The sequence below is a fragment of the Labrus mixtus genome, chromosome 23, assembly GCF_963584025.1.
Source record: "Labrus mixtus chromosome 23, fLabMix1.1, whole genome shotgun sequence".
Taxonomy (NCBI): Eukaryota; Metazoa; Chordata; class Actinopteri; order Labriformes; family Labridae; genus Labrus; species Labrus mixtus.
The window spans coordinates 5,298,233-5,314,174 of NC_083634.1; the positions used below are offsets into that span (position 1 = coordinate 5,298,233).

Below are 15,942 nucleotides of genomic sequence, written 5' to 3' on the forward strand. Positions count from 1 at the left end.
TCTTCTTGAAGAACTCTTGTACACATTTGTAAATAGACGAGATGAAGAAGAAAAAATCACGCTTGGACTGTGTTGGGGAAAAAAAGTCCAAAAAAGTTCAAAGCATTTAATACATTAGCCCACCTACACCTGCTGTACATGCACCGATTCAGCTGGAGAATGGCCACCGAACAGATGAGATTAATGTTACAAAGGAATCTGGAAGAGTGAATGTGTGTATCCTCATGGACTCCTTAAACATTCAAACATCACCCTGCTGATCTGTTTACACACCTCTCGTCTTCCCACCATGCACCTGCCCCTTACTTTTATTTATGTCCTTCTTTGTGGTGTGTGTCGTGTGTTCACATTTGATCTGTCGCAGAGCTGCCGTCTCTGTGCTCGTGTATATACGGTGTGTCTATAGAGAGAGAAAGAAAGTAGTAATGACTGTTTTGATGCAGACCAAGCACTTACCCCCCCCCCCCCCCCCCCCCCCCACTCGTAGCTCCACCCTCACCTGTGCTGCTTCTCCTCACCTCAAACTGAAGCTCACACACACTCCCTCCATCTTTAACGGATAACTCTGAATTAACTCAACAAATCCCATGTGGAGAACCAAAACAACAATCCATCTAAACTTCTAACCTGATATATATCTTTTCCCTGCACCAGATTCCAACTACGGCCATTAGCTCTGATGACCTGCTCATGGTTGGAATCTCAAATTATGTTTTTTCATTGCACTAATGCATTTTAGATAAAAGAAATGCAAATAATCATACAACTCATTCACTCATCTTTGATTCATCAGCAACCCTAAGACAACGGGAAGTGAAATTCAAGCGCTCTTATTTCCAGTTAAACATATTTAAGAACTATTAAGGCTAATGTTAGCGTTTAATCAATCGCAGTAGATATTAGGAATATTTAACTTACTATCTCACATTGAAGTGTTTCAACAAATACCCGGCTAACCGTTATTATACAATAACATACATTATTTTGGTTCCCTCATTGAAGTCTCAGTAACCAACCTAAGCATGTATGCTAAATGAAAAGCTACTGTTAGCATTCAGCCGTATCCTCGCTAACATTAACTCGACTAGCCTTGAATTATAGAGCATCTTTTCCAATTCAAATTCAAAAAACTTTTTGTCCCCGGGAGGCGACGTAGAGCATGAAGATAAAACACGGAGCAGCAATGGCAAGGTCGACTGAAAATATAAATTGAAATACAAAATAGATCAAGTAGACAAAAGAAATCAGTGGAAAGTGATCGTGCTAACAGCGGGAGACATTTTAAATTGCAACAAAGAATTACATTTTTTTTTATATTTTTAATTATAAACATGTCAGAAATAAATGAATACAAGTTGAATCAGACAAAGTTTTAAGTGATTAAGCTCTGAATAAAAGAAAATATAAAAAAACATGGCAGAAAATCATAAAATGACTCCAAAATAAAAACGTACATATGTAACCCTTTATTTTAGAGAGTCCTTCAAGAGCTGGCCAAGACAGCAGCGTCAAAGTTCCAGACAGAGAACAAAAGATAGACAATAAAGAGATATTACATCAATCAACAAATCAGAAGCGTTAAGCAGAGAAACATGAGCATAGTCGTCAAATCATCCTTCATCCTGGTCTTTAAATCTACCAAGCTAACCCTCTTAGCCGTGTACTGTTTAATGGTGTTTTAACATTAAATAGAAAAGGCTTGAGTTCCTAGTTAATGTTGATGTCAGCTAGCTTAAAGTAAAGCTCATTATAAGCTCTTCAGGTTCCACCAGCTGAAGTCACGAGAGCTTTAGTAAGCATGAAACAGTCAATGTAGCATTTTACAAACTCCAAGCTAACACTAGTCTCACAACCTGGGATGAAAAAGGCGTAAATTCCTAGCTAACAGTAGCTAATAGCAATGTTTGATGTAAACTCAGGAAGTTTCTGCAGCTATGTCACAAGCTAGCACGAGCTAAATGAAGCATAAATCTGATTTCAACAGCAGACTGTTTAAAAAAGTGTTTCTACTGTTTCTACATAGATACAGAATGCTAAGTTAATGCTAACATTATTATCTAAATGTTTCCAAAAACTTACATTAGCTTTCTACCTCCTGGCTAGCTTACATTTCTATTTAACCTGAGCTAACACTAATGTATGTTAGCTTTATTAGAAATTACCGTTAGCTGGGAATTGTGTAAAGATGACCTTTCATGCTGATCTCCATTTTCAAACTCTCATATAGCGGTTGAATGCTAACATTATACATTATATCTAAACTGTCATAAAGTAGCAAACCTGAGTTTAACAACCCATTTTTTCATGACTAACTAGTTAAATCCTACTGATCTGTGGACTTTGCATTGTTGGTTTTGGTTCTTTTTATGGGGTTTGTTGACTTTTATAAAATGAAGCATAACACCAGACGTATCCTTATCAGACACCTCATTACATAAACATGCTCTGCTTTAAAATACTGTTGTTGATTTTTACATTTTCTGTCTCGTTATCTCTGCTATCAAACCATCAACACATCCACTGAAAGTCCAGAAAATGTCTCCAGTTATAACACGCACACTTCCTTATTTATTTATAGCCGTCCATTTGTGATCCGTGTTTAACTCCAGCTGCTGACGCTGAGAGACGTGTGTTTGAGTGTGTTTGTGTGTTTGAATGTGTTTTAAAAGCTTCAAAACAAATGATTTATTTTCTCTTTTTTTTTTTTTTGGTTGCCATGGCAGACAAACCGGATTTGATCGAATCGTTGTACAGACTGAATAAGTACGTTTGGTGTTCATCTACAGCTGAGAATTTATGTCACAAGACGATCCTCACGCTGCCGTTTTGTTTGATCCGATGGAAGAATAAAAGAAACGTCATTGATTTGATAAATCAGCATCTTGTTTCCATTGTGATAACAATATATACATATTAACAGTGCGAGTATCTATGCGGGCATGTACGACTTTATCAAATGATTACTAAAATAAAAACATGAACCTGAAACGCTAACCAGGCATAGCAGCTGCAGTGTGTACATGGCAGAACAATAAAACTGTTCATGTGTTAAAAGTGGAGTGGTGTTGTTATTTCTCCTCACAGAAGCTGAAAGGACTCTGAAGATAATCAGTGTCAACATGGACTTTTTTCCTCACAGTTTTCATTTACATGCAGAAGTTTGAGGAGTGCCTACAGGTGGATGCTGGGGTGGTGGAGCTGAGTGCAGGTCAGAGCAAAGAGGGAGCGAAGGGAAACCTTGCAGCTTAAATAGAGCAGTGGAAGGAGGTGTTGTCAGGTGATTGAGAATGAAACATGTCAAGTGTGAAATCTGTGCAGCTCCAGGTGACTGCCTAAACTACCTTGCAGGTGTCGCCCCGTTTGAGACCAGTGAAGGACAGCTGAAGAAAAAAATGTGGAGGTTATTTTTCCACAAATTTAACCACAAACTCTCAACAAAGCTAAACAAGGTGATAAAACAGGTTCAGGTGCAACCTGAAGTCAGAACAATTACAAGGACAGCAGGGAGAAGGGCGCTTAGTGGTTTCATCAACCACTTCGCAACAGGTGAGTTATTTACTGATTAACACAAACTGTTAAGAAACCTGCATAAAAACACATACATATGAACACATGTAAACATATATACATGAATACATATGTACATGCATACATACGTACATGTCAAAGAAAACGACATACATACACCTATGTCGGATACACTGCATGCACACCTATGTCAAAAGAATCCACATAAATGCATTAATGGTCCAAAAATTGAAAAAAAAAAAACATCGAATTTTTGAAAAAAACGACATACGTCGAAATTTCTGAAAAAGTGACATCTTCCAAATTTGATAAAAACCACATGCACACCTATGTCGAAAGAATCCACATAAATGCATTAATGGTCCAAAAACAACATCGACATTTTTGAAATAAGAGTTTCATAAAAGAGTTCTTAGTTCCTGGGGTGCGGAACCAATAAAAAAAAGAGGGAGGGTTCCAACAGATCCTTGCACAGCAACGCCTATAGATACAGACAACCACACTCACATTCACGGGCAATTAAAGAGTCACCAGTTAACCTAACCCAGCATGTCTTTGGACTGTGGGAAGAAGCCGGAGTACCCGGAGAGAACCCACACATGAACGGAGAGAACATGCAAACTCCACACAGAGATGCTCCTGTCAGACGGGGATTCAAACCAGGAACCTCCTCATTGTGAGGCAACAGAGCTAATCGCTGACCCATGGTAGGTTATATTCATCATAAGTAACTACTCCCTTTATATGTAAGCGGTAAATAAGAAATAGTGTTGTTGTACAGACTATAAATATGGACATTGATCAATGAGAGATACCTTTAACATCACATCTTAAAGGTCACATATTATGCAAAAATTTACTCAACAATTGTTTTTAAAACACTAATATGTCTCCGTAGTCTGTCTACCAACCCCCGAAACTTGAGAAAAGTCTGTCTTCTCAATCCTCTGCCTGCTCTACTGTATCGTAACTGAATGCAAGCGATTGTCAAATTGGGCACCAGACAGACATCTAAGTCCGTCAATCAAAATTCTCAGGGCAGAATTTATCCTGTTCAAGCTTATTTGAGCATTCTCAGATGTCCCAAAACCTCGAGTTCAAACAATACTTCAACCAATCCAATATTCCATAAAATGCACAAAAGAAAAGATATGTAAATTAAAGAAAGAGAGGGTGTCTTGGTGTGTGTGTGAAGGTGTGTGACTTGCTGTTTGGGGGAGGGGAGGAGAGATTGGAGTCCAGAAGCAGTGGCAGTCTTGAGGTGAGGCAGGAAAGAGGGAGGGGTGATATCACCTGTCCAGGGGTTTTGGTGCAGAGAGGGGTTGCAGGATCATCTCCCACACCAGAAGAAGCATGGAGCTTTACCCAAACGATGGTAAGATCCAATCATCGCCCAATCATCGAGGAAGCACCAGTTTATCAATTGCTCCAAAGCAAACAAAGGCAAACAAAAACAATCTGCCCACTCTTGAGTTTTAGGAGCACTCCTCTGTTAATCCTTGGCAGCCAAAAACATTGAATGTGACCTGAACACTACTTCTTACATTTTTCCAAACTCTTTTCTGTCACTTATTTTTCTCCTCTCACCCACACTCACCGGTCTCATCAATCGGCGCAATCAATCCTAATTTTCTCTCTGCTAGGCCACACCCACTTCCTCACAGAACTGCTTCTGCTGTGCAGGAGGTTGCAGTCTGCACTCTGTCTGCTACACTACTTTGTTTGTACTAAAATGTGTGCTCGAACAGACCGTTTGGAGATTTTTGTCCCAAACCATTGCCAATGTATTTGTGATTTGTGATTGTAATTTAGACAGTGTGTCGGAGTTTGCCTGCAATCTTTTTGATGGACTCATAACTCTCACACACTTGCCTTAAGAAGATACAGATGTCGTTTTTTTTAAAGTTTCGATTCTGATCAATATTATCGATCATTAACGGTCACATATTATGCAAAATCAACTTAACCATGTTTCTCTAACTCTAATATGTGTCCCTAGTCCGTCTACAAACCCCCCAATTATGAGAAAAGTCCATCCTCTCCATCTTTTGCCTGCTCCACTTTTCAGAAAATGTGTGCTCAAATAGGCCGTTTGGAGATTTTCCCTTCATGACATCACAAAGGGCAGTAACCCCTCCCCCAGGTGGGTGACACTCCCACAGCTAGGTGTTTGTTCAGCCCTGAGTCTGCCTTCTCACCGTAAACAATAGGACATGGAGCGAGAAAGCCTGAGACACCCAAGCCCTTCCAGAAAGGGGGCGTGGTCAGACACAGCTCATTTACATATTTAAAGGTACAGACACAGAAACAGCCTGTTCTGAGCATGAAATAGAGGGGTTTATAGACATGATCAAATACAGGATCAGAGAATATTTAAAACAAGACATGACAGACATGTTTTGAGGAGCTCTGAAACTTATTTAAACTGGTTGATGAAGAGGAGAATATGTGACCTTTAAGAATGAGTCTGTTAAAACAGTAGGAAAGGAAGACACAATGAAACAAGTCAAACCCAAGTCTGAAAAGTTATTTGGCATAAATCACACATTTTATTTGATAGTTCTTAAACATACATCAGGCTTGTCCCATCACGGTAACAACTTATACCAGCGTGCCATCTGTTGGTCAACACGGACAATTGGTTGCATGTAAAAAAAAAAAACAACAACTCCTCAATACACCTTGTGGCTGATTAACTTCTAAACTTAAACATCCAATCTGTTTAATCTTTTTGCAAACTTTCAAAACATCCAAATGTGAAGTGTTTAAAGTATGATCTTTTAAGTGACGCAAACAATCCCCAAACCATTAAATTTAACAGTGACACCTAAATAAAACAATAGTGTAACATTCTGATTTTATAAAAGTTAAATACCCAATTACCTGTCCCAAAATGTTAATTTGTGAAACTTCTTTCCAGCACTGAATTGTATAATTATTTCAAAGCATAATTTGGCTTTACTGTCAGTTTCAACATCATTCTACTACTAAAGCTTTGTTCCTTGTAAAACCTGGTTCTGTTAAACATTGTGATTTTAAGCTTAATGCTGTTAAATGTTGGTTCACGCCAGTCGAACATAGAATAAAGGAATGTTTCACCAAAAATGGGCGTCAAGGAAAGCATTAATTATATGTCGAGGGACAAGCATCAGTATCACGATATAAAAAGTAAACATCAAAATAGAACAAGTGATAAAATTCACAAAATTAACTCCTTACTGTATAAATATGATTTGAATGGAAGGAATTGCAAGATTAACCGTGTTCACATGGTAGCCATTTTCCCTCTAACATCACGCTCAGGGTGGGAAGCTGAAATTCTGTTACGATGTAACCTGCTGTGTTGAAGGCAAAGTCTTACAAACACAGAGAATCATACACATCACAATCATTACACTGCTTGCCCAACGTAAAGACAATTGATAGTGTATCTCTGAAAGGACATAGTGACATATTTCAAGTTAAAAACAACATATTTTACATCTTATTAGCTGCAGTCAGAGCTACTATTGGACAACAGCTAATGTTAGCATTCTGCATTGTACTAGCTAACACTGTTAGACAGGAAGTGGCTGAAGGTTTTTATCACCTTGGACATGAAAAAATTGACAAATATGAATTCCCAGGTAACAGTACAATAGCAATGAAGTGGTGTACTGCTAACATTAGCTGTTACACACTGTAGCTAAAGAGAAATCAAATATCTTTAGCAAGGAAAGGGCTAATAGTTATTATTACCTCCGATCATTTAGAGATTAAAAAATAGAAAAGGGGTAAAGGTGATAGACAAAGTTGCTTGATGCCTTCTGTAACTGTTAACTAATGGTAGCTAAAACGTTTTATCAGATTTATTTATTTTAAACAAAGTTCAGTCCTTTTTGTTATGATACCTAAAAAATATCTGTTGGGGATAAGACTCTTTTTACATCACACTTTCAGAAGCTCTCTTTCAAGCCAATAGTTCATGCTAACTTTAGCATGATGTTGCCTGATGTTAGCTAAAGAGTAAAGAACACTTTGAAAATTACCTCAAAACACTGAACCATTTTCAGTTGAATGGTTGTTCTAGCTAGTAAGTTGCATATTGCTAATTTTAGCAGCAGTCTAACAGTAGCTTAAGGGTTATCAAACATGTTATCTTCTGAGGATATACGGCCGATTTCCTACAGATCCCAATCAATTGTCTTTTTAATTCTCATTAATCCCAAAGTATTGAAGTAATTGTTATTTATCATTGTTTTTTACAACTAAATACTTTGAATACAGAAGTACAACACTACACAAGAAAGTTAGCTTCCTACACTTAGCATGATGCCAGAGAAAATGGCCGCCATGTAAATATGGTCAAATGCCTTAAAGACGTGTACAAATCTCTAAAGTTTACATTCTATCAAAAGAGATTGTGTGATAATGGACGTCCAAACAAATAAAGTATGTTTCCCTTTTAAACATGTAGTTTAAATTTCCTAGTAAACATATTCGGTGCCGATAGGTCACACCAGAAATAACACATTTGTAGAATTAGCAAACTCATGTTCATACGGTTACTGCTAAAGAGAGCGATTTACAATCGATTACCAAAATCTATACATCACCAGAACAAAAGCAAGCCTACGCCTGAGCTTTAATAGATTGCCATTCTGAAAAGATACTTGAGTAAAAAGCAGATATGTGATATACCGGTCCAAAAATAAACAAACATCACAACAGCTCATGAGTCTTCAACATGTGCAATATTTAAATGAAAACTGCCACTACATGATGACTGAAGTTTCACATATTTCACCAGCTAGATTAAAAATTAACTGGCTCCCCAGGAAACCACTTCTATTTAAAAGTTACTGATCTAAAAAACATGCTGCCAATATTTTCTCTTAATGAACACTCGCACTATAAAATGATATTGTCAAGACTTTACTCCCTTGTTTACGTTTTTTTTTTCTCTCAAACATGTACAATAATCTTCAGTCCAGCAGTGACAATATGTAAACAACACACTGAGTGGGCGGAGCTCTAGCTATCATGGGCAGGGATTGGCTGAAGGGTCTGTCGGACACTTGGTGGGCGGGGTGTGTTCAGCTGGCTGCTGTAGGCTGGAGGGTGTTCGTCTTCAAAACTCATCATCTCAACTGAAACACAAACAACAAACAAATCATTAAGAAACAATCTTAGGAAGATACCGTACTGTTGAATGATGCTCTGTGTGTTCTGATCTCCAGAAAACCTGGAGGTGAATGATATAGTGGCGGCGGGGGGGCAGGAGATAGTGACCTTACTTGGTGGGCACAGTGGGCGAGCCGGAGCGGTGGAAGTGGATGTTCTGCCACTTGCTGTCCCGGCGGTGCCAGATGCGGGTCTCCTCTGACTGCATGGTGCGAGGCATGCCGTCTCTGTCGATGTACTGGGTGAGGCGGATGTAGGCGATGCAGGCGGCCTCGTCCCCGATCAGGTGCACGTGGGGATTGAGCAGGATGGTGTGGATTGGCAATTTCCCTTTGGCAAGAGCTGCAAGGAGGGAAAAACTATTTCTCATCTGGAAGATGGGATGGTTGCATGCAGCTTGGGCAAGTAAAAGGATTGAGTTGTTGCCAGGATTTGTTTGGGTTGAACAATTGAGTTTAATTCTTGGAGCATTATTTTAAAATCAAATATCCTTGCCTGCTTTGATATGTCTTTAAAATGTTCAGATTTTCCAACATAACATAAAAAAAACTGTGAATTTCTGTAAAATTGCTGCTCTAGTCGGGCTCTGGCCTGGTGGTTATGTCTTGCACCCCATCGCAGTGGGTTTGAAATCCAACCTCGGCCCTTTGCTACATATCATCCCCACATCTCTCCTCCCAACATTTCCTGTCTCTCTCTTTAGCTGTCCTTTCTAATAAAGGCGAAAGTGCCCAAAAAAATATCATTTAAAAAAATGGATGCACTGGAGTTGAATTAGAAACATTACCTGTTTCAATACTAACTGTGTGCAATCAAGAGAAACCTGTTAATCTTGTACTAAACTAAAATATGTTCTCCTTTTAGAGCTTCATTCAGAAACCCTTACCGGTGTCAAAGTAGAAGCGGTGGAAGTCGGTTCCCTCGACCAGGTTGCCCAACGCTTCGGGCTCAAAGGACGTAAGGCCGGGGTCACATATCTTCCTGAAGGAGGAAAACAAACATAAAACGAGTCAGGTCCAAAGTTGTGAGTGGAATATTTCAGTAAAGTAAATCAAAGCAGTTGCACTAACGTGTAGGCCTCAAAGTCTCCGTTGTTGATGGCCTCGATCAGCTGCTCTGTGACTTTAATGATCTCCTGCTTACGAGCTGAGACACACAGACAAAGAGAGACGAGAGAAGGATCAGTTCAACAACTTTAGAACTCTTAACAAGGAAACTAGTATTTTTAAACCTAGGCCCCTTCTTTTCTTCAAATTTAAAGGTCTAAATGACTGATAGGAATTAACGTTTAGGGATTTCTCTGGTAGATTTCTTCAGACAGCAGCCATGAAAATGTCAAGTGTTTACTGTACAACCACTCTTACTGTAGTTGTTGTGTTTTTCCCTGATAGGCTCAGATTGTTGTTCTTTGTGTCTGACAACATCACTGCAAGGATCAAGGATCTCGATTAAAGAGGAAGATGATATTATAAACCAGAAGCAGCTGTTTCATCAGTCTTTTTGAAGCCACCAGACTCCATTTAGATAAAAAAAAGTTACTTTAGTTTGCAGAACATGGGAGTTGTTGGTTTACCTCTGCCTTGATTGGATATTGTTTTTGTTGCTGTAATGTCTAACATCCTGTATTGGACCCAATCTAATACGCTTTAGACATTTTTTAAAGAGGGAGATGTGTTTTTTACTTCTTTTTTTTTTTGCTCTCTGCAAATAGTCAAAAACTGCATTTTAACCCTGCAGTGCACAGAAGTTGTTTGTCTACCTCTGCCTTAAATCGGTTTTTCATTCGTATTACTTGATGTTAGCACTAACCCATTACACAACAAAAGTCACTTGATGCAATCAGACTTACTCATACCTCTATGGTAGAACATCAACTCCAGTATTCTGCAGAGTAAAACTACTGTTTTGACTTTGTTAAAACAGAGAACTTTACCTCCTCTCACAACGTCTGATTAAGAACTTTGCTTCAAATGCAAAGTGAGTTACAGATAAAAAGTGATTCATATCGTCATTACTTAAGTTGTCAAGCAAAAACAAGGATTACAGTGCTGCCATTGTAACCCATTGTAACCCATTGTTTCAGGCTGAAGCAATCTCTTGGAGCAGTTCCCAAATGTTTAGTACCCATAAGTCATTCAGACCCTGAAAATAAGACCATGGCTTAAAAATACCAGAATGACTCTGGAATAAGTTCAAGTTGAAAATGAGCACAAACGTCAACCATAAATCACGACGTTCACAGACATGGTCAGAAACCAACAAAAATACAGAGTCACAAAGAAATAAATGACGTGAAGACCGACAGGAAGGTTAGTCAGCGTGGTTCAACATTCGACAACATCAAAATTACCTTTCATGCTAAGTAGGTAAGCTAGGAAACAATGGATGCAGAGAGTAAGTGCTGTTGTTGTGGCTTACTGTAAGTAGACACACGAGTGACATTTACAGGACGGAGATGATGACGATGATGGAGTCAAAGTGAAGGAGTGACACTCACTCACAGACAAACACACAGCAGTACTGCAAACGTTTGTTTTTACCTTCTACAGCTGGAGGTCCACTGTTGTTCCCCGCTAACTGAACACTCACCGTCTGCTGCTGTACCTGTGCTTCCATTCCCTCCAGTGACAACAACATCAACAAGCTAACTGCAAACAGCTGGAGCATTTTCCCCAGTTCACTTTTTTAAGTTCAAAGAAGCAGATTCAGCCTCAGCTCGGCTTATAAAGCAGAAGGAAGAGAGGAAGACGAGATAACACGCCCTCCTCTGATTGGCTGATTACGAAAAAAACACCTGATCAAAGAAGTGTCCTGTTGCACCAGCTGTGGACTTTACCTGGCAAATAGCAAACTCAATTCAGACTAATATTTACAGAGACACTATCAGTTTGTACACAGAGCCCGGCAGAGCCAAAGTCGGCGCATCACAGACTTTAAGAGAACTACAACAATTTGGCTTTTTCTCTCAATATACTAAAAAAAGACTGTTGATATGTAGATGTTAAACACATGGAAGTGAATGGGCATCAGAGCTGAGCCATCACTGTTACACCACAAACTACATTTTAAGAGGAAACTTCAGAATCGGCTCCAGCACTAATCTGACTCTACAAGCTTCTACAGGTCCTTGGTTGTAAATTGTTTGCATGTGCAGTATGTGTATTCAACTGTCTCATGATGTCTATGAGGCCGTTACTAAGCACTGCAGCATGCTTGCAGCGTGCTTTCATTGGAGAGGGGCATTTTTTACATGATAAAAGATAGGAGATAGGTTTGTAAGGTTCCAAACTTCAAAGCGGACCTCAGCTCACGCTTTGAGTGTGGGCTCGAGCATGCATGGAGTTAGAGAGCGAGCAGGGAGGCTGTGATTGGTTCATCAGATTGGTACCTCGTGGCAGACAATGGTCAAAGCTTTTACAGAATCACATGACAGATTTTCTTTGTTCCTTTTTCAGAAAACATGAGTAATTTCTGTCAGGACCCAAAGACAATTTCAACCAAAATCTTAAAAAGTGGATCTGGAGAAAATTACCAACCCTGCCTTTAAGACATGTTGGTAGAGCAGAAACTTGAATGATCTTACATAATGATCACAAAGCAGGGGGAACACTTCTCTCTGTAGATGTATGACAATCTGTCCCGACAATCTGTTAGTTTTAGAGTCTGTGCCATTTAAAAACATGTTTTTTGTGTTTAATATAAGAAGCAGCAGCAGCTCAGCCTCGGCCAGCAGAAAACTGAGATGACTCCTGAGTATCTGAGGTGGAAGTAATGCCCTTAGAGATTCTGTCAGCTGTGTGATGAATCGTTTTTTCCTCCGGGATCTCCCATTAGAGCGCGCAGAGAAAGATGGAGAGCTGGCATGCACACACTCTAATAATGGATAGAAACACACACACACACACACAGAGCGGACGGTGATAAATACAAAGACACTAAGCAGGTCAACAGATGCTTGGCAGAGGAAAGAGTGTCGTGCCAGAAGACACAAAGCTCAGAAGCTTTTACTGGAAGTGCAGAGCGCCACGACGAGTCAAATGAGGACGCAAACACAAAAACTGACGATCAGTTTAAAATACAGAGCTGCAGTATAAAACTAAATTATCAGGAACACCTGACTGTAAAACATGCAAACAATACGTCCAATAAAACCAGTTTGATTATCCCTTATTTATTAAAGGAATCAAAGTACAGCCACTACAAGTTGTCCCAAAACAAAGGGAGCTGCTGGTCTACCTCTGCCTCTATCTGTCATAGCTTTAACTTTCACAAAAAGTCTTTTTCTGTAAGGATCCTGTCTTTAATGTTCAGTGACACTTTCTGCTCGTTTCCACATAGTCCGTGTGTGCTGGGTTCCGTCAGAGCCACAGCTTCGGTCTTTCCGTCGGCGGACATGTTGCTTTGTCTTCCTGAGGATGATTGACGTTATGTTGATAAAGTGATGGAATATACAATCTGGAGTCTGTATATTGTATTTTATTTAGAAATTGCCCGGATGCTGTGTTTCCTTGTCTGACTTCCTGCCCAGGTTCTATTCTGTCCAGTCTGACGCGTGCTTGCAGCGTGTATCGTCAAAGGTGGATTTGGTGCATTATGTGAAACGGAGCAGAGCATAGTGGTGCTGCTACAGACTGTGGCGTGCGCTGTGGAGACAGGAGCATTGACTAGAGTGGCAGCTAACGGTGCCATAGTGCAGCGTACACGGACTATGTGGAAATTGGAATGGGTTAGAATAACAGTGTGAGGCTCTTGGAGGTGATAAACTGGAGTACATCCAAAGAATTTTAAACCTATGAGTCACTGAAGCCAAAATATGTAAAAAAAATAAAATAAACAGAGGACAGGGCTCGCGTATAAAATACCTGAAATACAAATCTATGAAGGAAATCAAATTTGAGACTTTATAAAAACACAAGCAGCTTTTCAACAACTATTTGTGTTTAATCAGGAAATGTTTGCAAATAAAATCTGAATTTCACAGAGCAATCAGTTCTGATTTTCCTCAGTCAATTTCCTCAGCTTTTCCTAATCTGAAGATCTTTGCAAACAAAGGCCATTAGTCTCTCCCCCAGGAGCTGGTGATTATCATCACATTCAAAATGTCATACAACATTAATAAAGATGTATTTGCATCCTGACATGAAGAACGACCTCTGATTCCAGACTCAACTTCGACGAAAGGTCTGAGCCCCATTCACTGCTCAGTCAAAGCTCTGAACACACAAAACATGTGAGAATCTGTTCCACCAGGACGTTTGCATTTAATTTCTATATGCAAGTAAATCTTGCTTTTGTAAAACTTTTCATGTGCAATATTTAGGAATACATCCTGAGAAGGAAATATGATTCACATTTCAACCCTAAAACTTGTCCAAGGACGTTCACAAGAGCCAATGCCTGATGATAAAGGATCTTAAAGACAAAACTTCACAATCTGCCAATAAAAGAAGATAGGGTGTCATAACGGTGTCTGGCCTGTGAGGGGCGCAGTTACACAGCAGCTGTGCACTCAGCCACAGACGAGGAAGAGGAGGAGGTGTGGTTTAGTTTGATTTAGAAATCTTTCTCAGAGGTCTGATGGGATTCTCTCTGTACTCAGAGGAGACAGAAAGAAAAACAAAGACACAAACTACAACAGCATCTTTTACAACAATTAGATTTTCTGCATGAGAAGCAAATTCCAAAGTGTTCCTGGAGATATAAAATAAAAAACAAGTAAGCAAACACTCCCCAGATTATCCCAAACCACACATCATCTGTTTTATTTTCAGGTGTTTTTATTTTGTAAAGAATTTAAAATCCTATGATCCTGAATATTCTCAGTGATATTAAAAGAAGGGGGGATTTGCAGGGTCTTCTCGAGAACTGGGACAAGGACTTACACTGGGAGTCGGTGGGGCCCAGGCAGGGCAAAGGCTCCCCATGCTCGGGGTCGGACCCCTGCGTGGGAATGTGATGGGGGCCGCAGTGGCATGAGGTGGGGCGGTCAATGAAAAAGACCAGAAAGGAAGATGTGAAGAAGAGGAGCAGGTAGGCGGACACCAGTGACCACAGGATGTAGTGACAGCACTCCTCACCAGTGGGCCAAACGATGGGAGAGTACCAGCAGGAGGAGAAGAAGGAGGACGGGAAGGGGGAGGAGAGGAAGGCAGAGGATGAAGAAGAAGAGGACGAGGAGGAGGAAGAGCGGGAGGTTTGCCGGTAAGAGGTGGAGTGGTCTAAGTGCTTAAGGTGGAAGATTTGGGGTCTAGAGGAGTAACCTTGTGCTGAGAACAAACGGATGGATGGATGGATGGATGGAGGGAAGGATGGATAGAAGGATGGATTGAGGGATTGATGGATGGATGGATGGATGGGAGGGGGGAAATGAAGATTGACAGAGTGGGCAAAGCAGGAATGAGGGCGTTACGAAAAGTGGGAAAAAGGAAAACATGAAATGAAGAATGAATGAAAAGCATGAAGGCAATGACAGTTTGATCTACCAGCTGAGAACAGATCAGTTTAGAACGAGCATGAGAAAATGTTTAGGGATGAAACTGAGAAGGAGAGTTATGATTTTGGAGTATTTCACCTTGTAGAAAGCGACTAGAGCAACTGGTTTTTAAAAATATAGGCCTTTGTGTCCGGTGTTACTGGAAAAACTTGGTTCCCTATCTGTGTTTGTAAAGCCTGTTCTGTGTAATCTAGGCATTTCTTTTGGTCAGTCTCTGTGCCTTGACCATCATATTCATTGTCTAGTTCGCTCTTGTTTTTATCTTCTGAGAAATCATGCCAAAGTCAGGCCCATTGTCCCCACAGCTCAGATGGAGATGATCATACACTTGGGTTTCAAATGGATCCCCAAACATGGACCATGTCCAAAATACAGTCTTCAACTTTAATGCAGAGATAGTTGTCGTCTTTTAAAGTTTAACATCCGTCTTTGAAAACAGCAGTAATAAAAAAAGGAGGAATAACTACACGTAGTTGCCTTTATATTTTTCTACTTCCTGCCACAGTCTATACACAGTGCAGATATCACAAAAGATGTCCTTCCTCTTCAGATTTCCTACAGCTTTTCATTCTGTTATTTGAGCAGCCAGACAGAAGAGGTATTAAAGAATAATGGCAGACGTAAATGACAAGAAGAAAAATGTCTTCTCAGAAAGAAACATTAAGACATGCGATCATAATCAGTGCAGTGTGAAGATACCCAAACTTTGTTACATCAGGTAACTCGAGCGTGGAGGAATGACGACGCCATAAAAAACA

The 15,942-nt window shown here is 39.9% G+C and overlaps 1 protein-coding gene across 30 annotated transcripts in view; it reads right to left on the reverse strand.

Annotated features, from left to right (window-relative positions):
* Positions 1-6,054: 6,054 nt before the first annotated feature.
* The window catches only part of camk2d1 (calcium/calmodulin-dependent protein kinase (CaM kinase) II delta 1), an 80,177-nt gene continuing 70,289 nt past the window's right edge, over positions 6,055-15,942 (reverse strand). For 11 of the 30 annotated variants that reach the window (XM_061031400.1, XM_061031389.1, XM_061031405.1 and 8 more), the window contains 6 exons: positions 9,762-9,837; positions 9,578-9,672; positions 8,800-9,033; positions 7,557-8,657; positions 7,267-7,418; positions 6,055-6,863 (listed from right to left, as the gene is read on the reverse strand). In XM_061031400.1, the coding sequence (XP_060887383.1) occupies positions 8,801-9,033; positions 9,578-9,672; positions 9,762-9,837 (404 nt within the window). In that variant the 3' untranslated portion in view covers positions 6,055-6,863; positions 7,267-7,418; positions 7,557-8,657; position 8,800. Of the gene's footprint in view, positions 6,864-7,266; positions 7,419-7,556; positions 8,658-8,799; positions 9,034-9,577; positions 9,673-9,761; positions 9,838-11,041; positions 11,063-15,942 lie in introns of all 30 variants that reach the window. The other 19 variants (XM_061031398.1, XM_061031394.1, XM_061031384.1 and 16 more) reach the window with 3 other exon arrangements.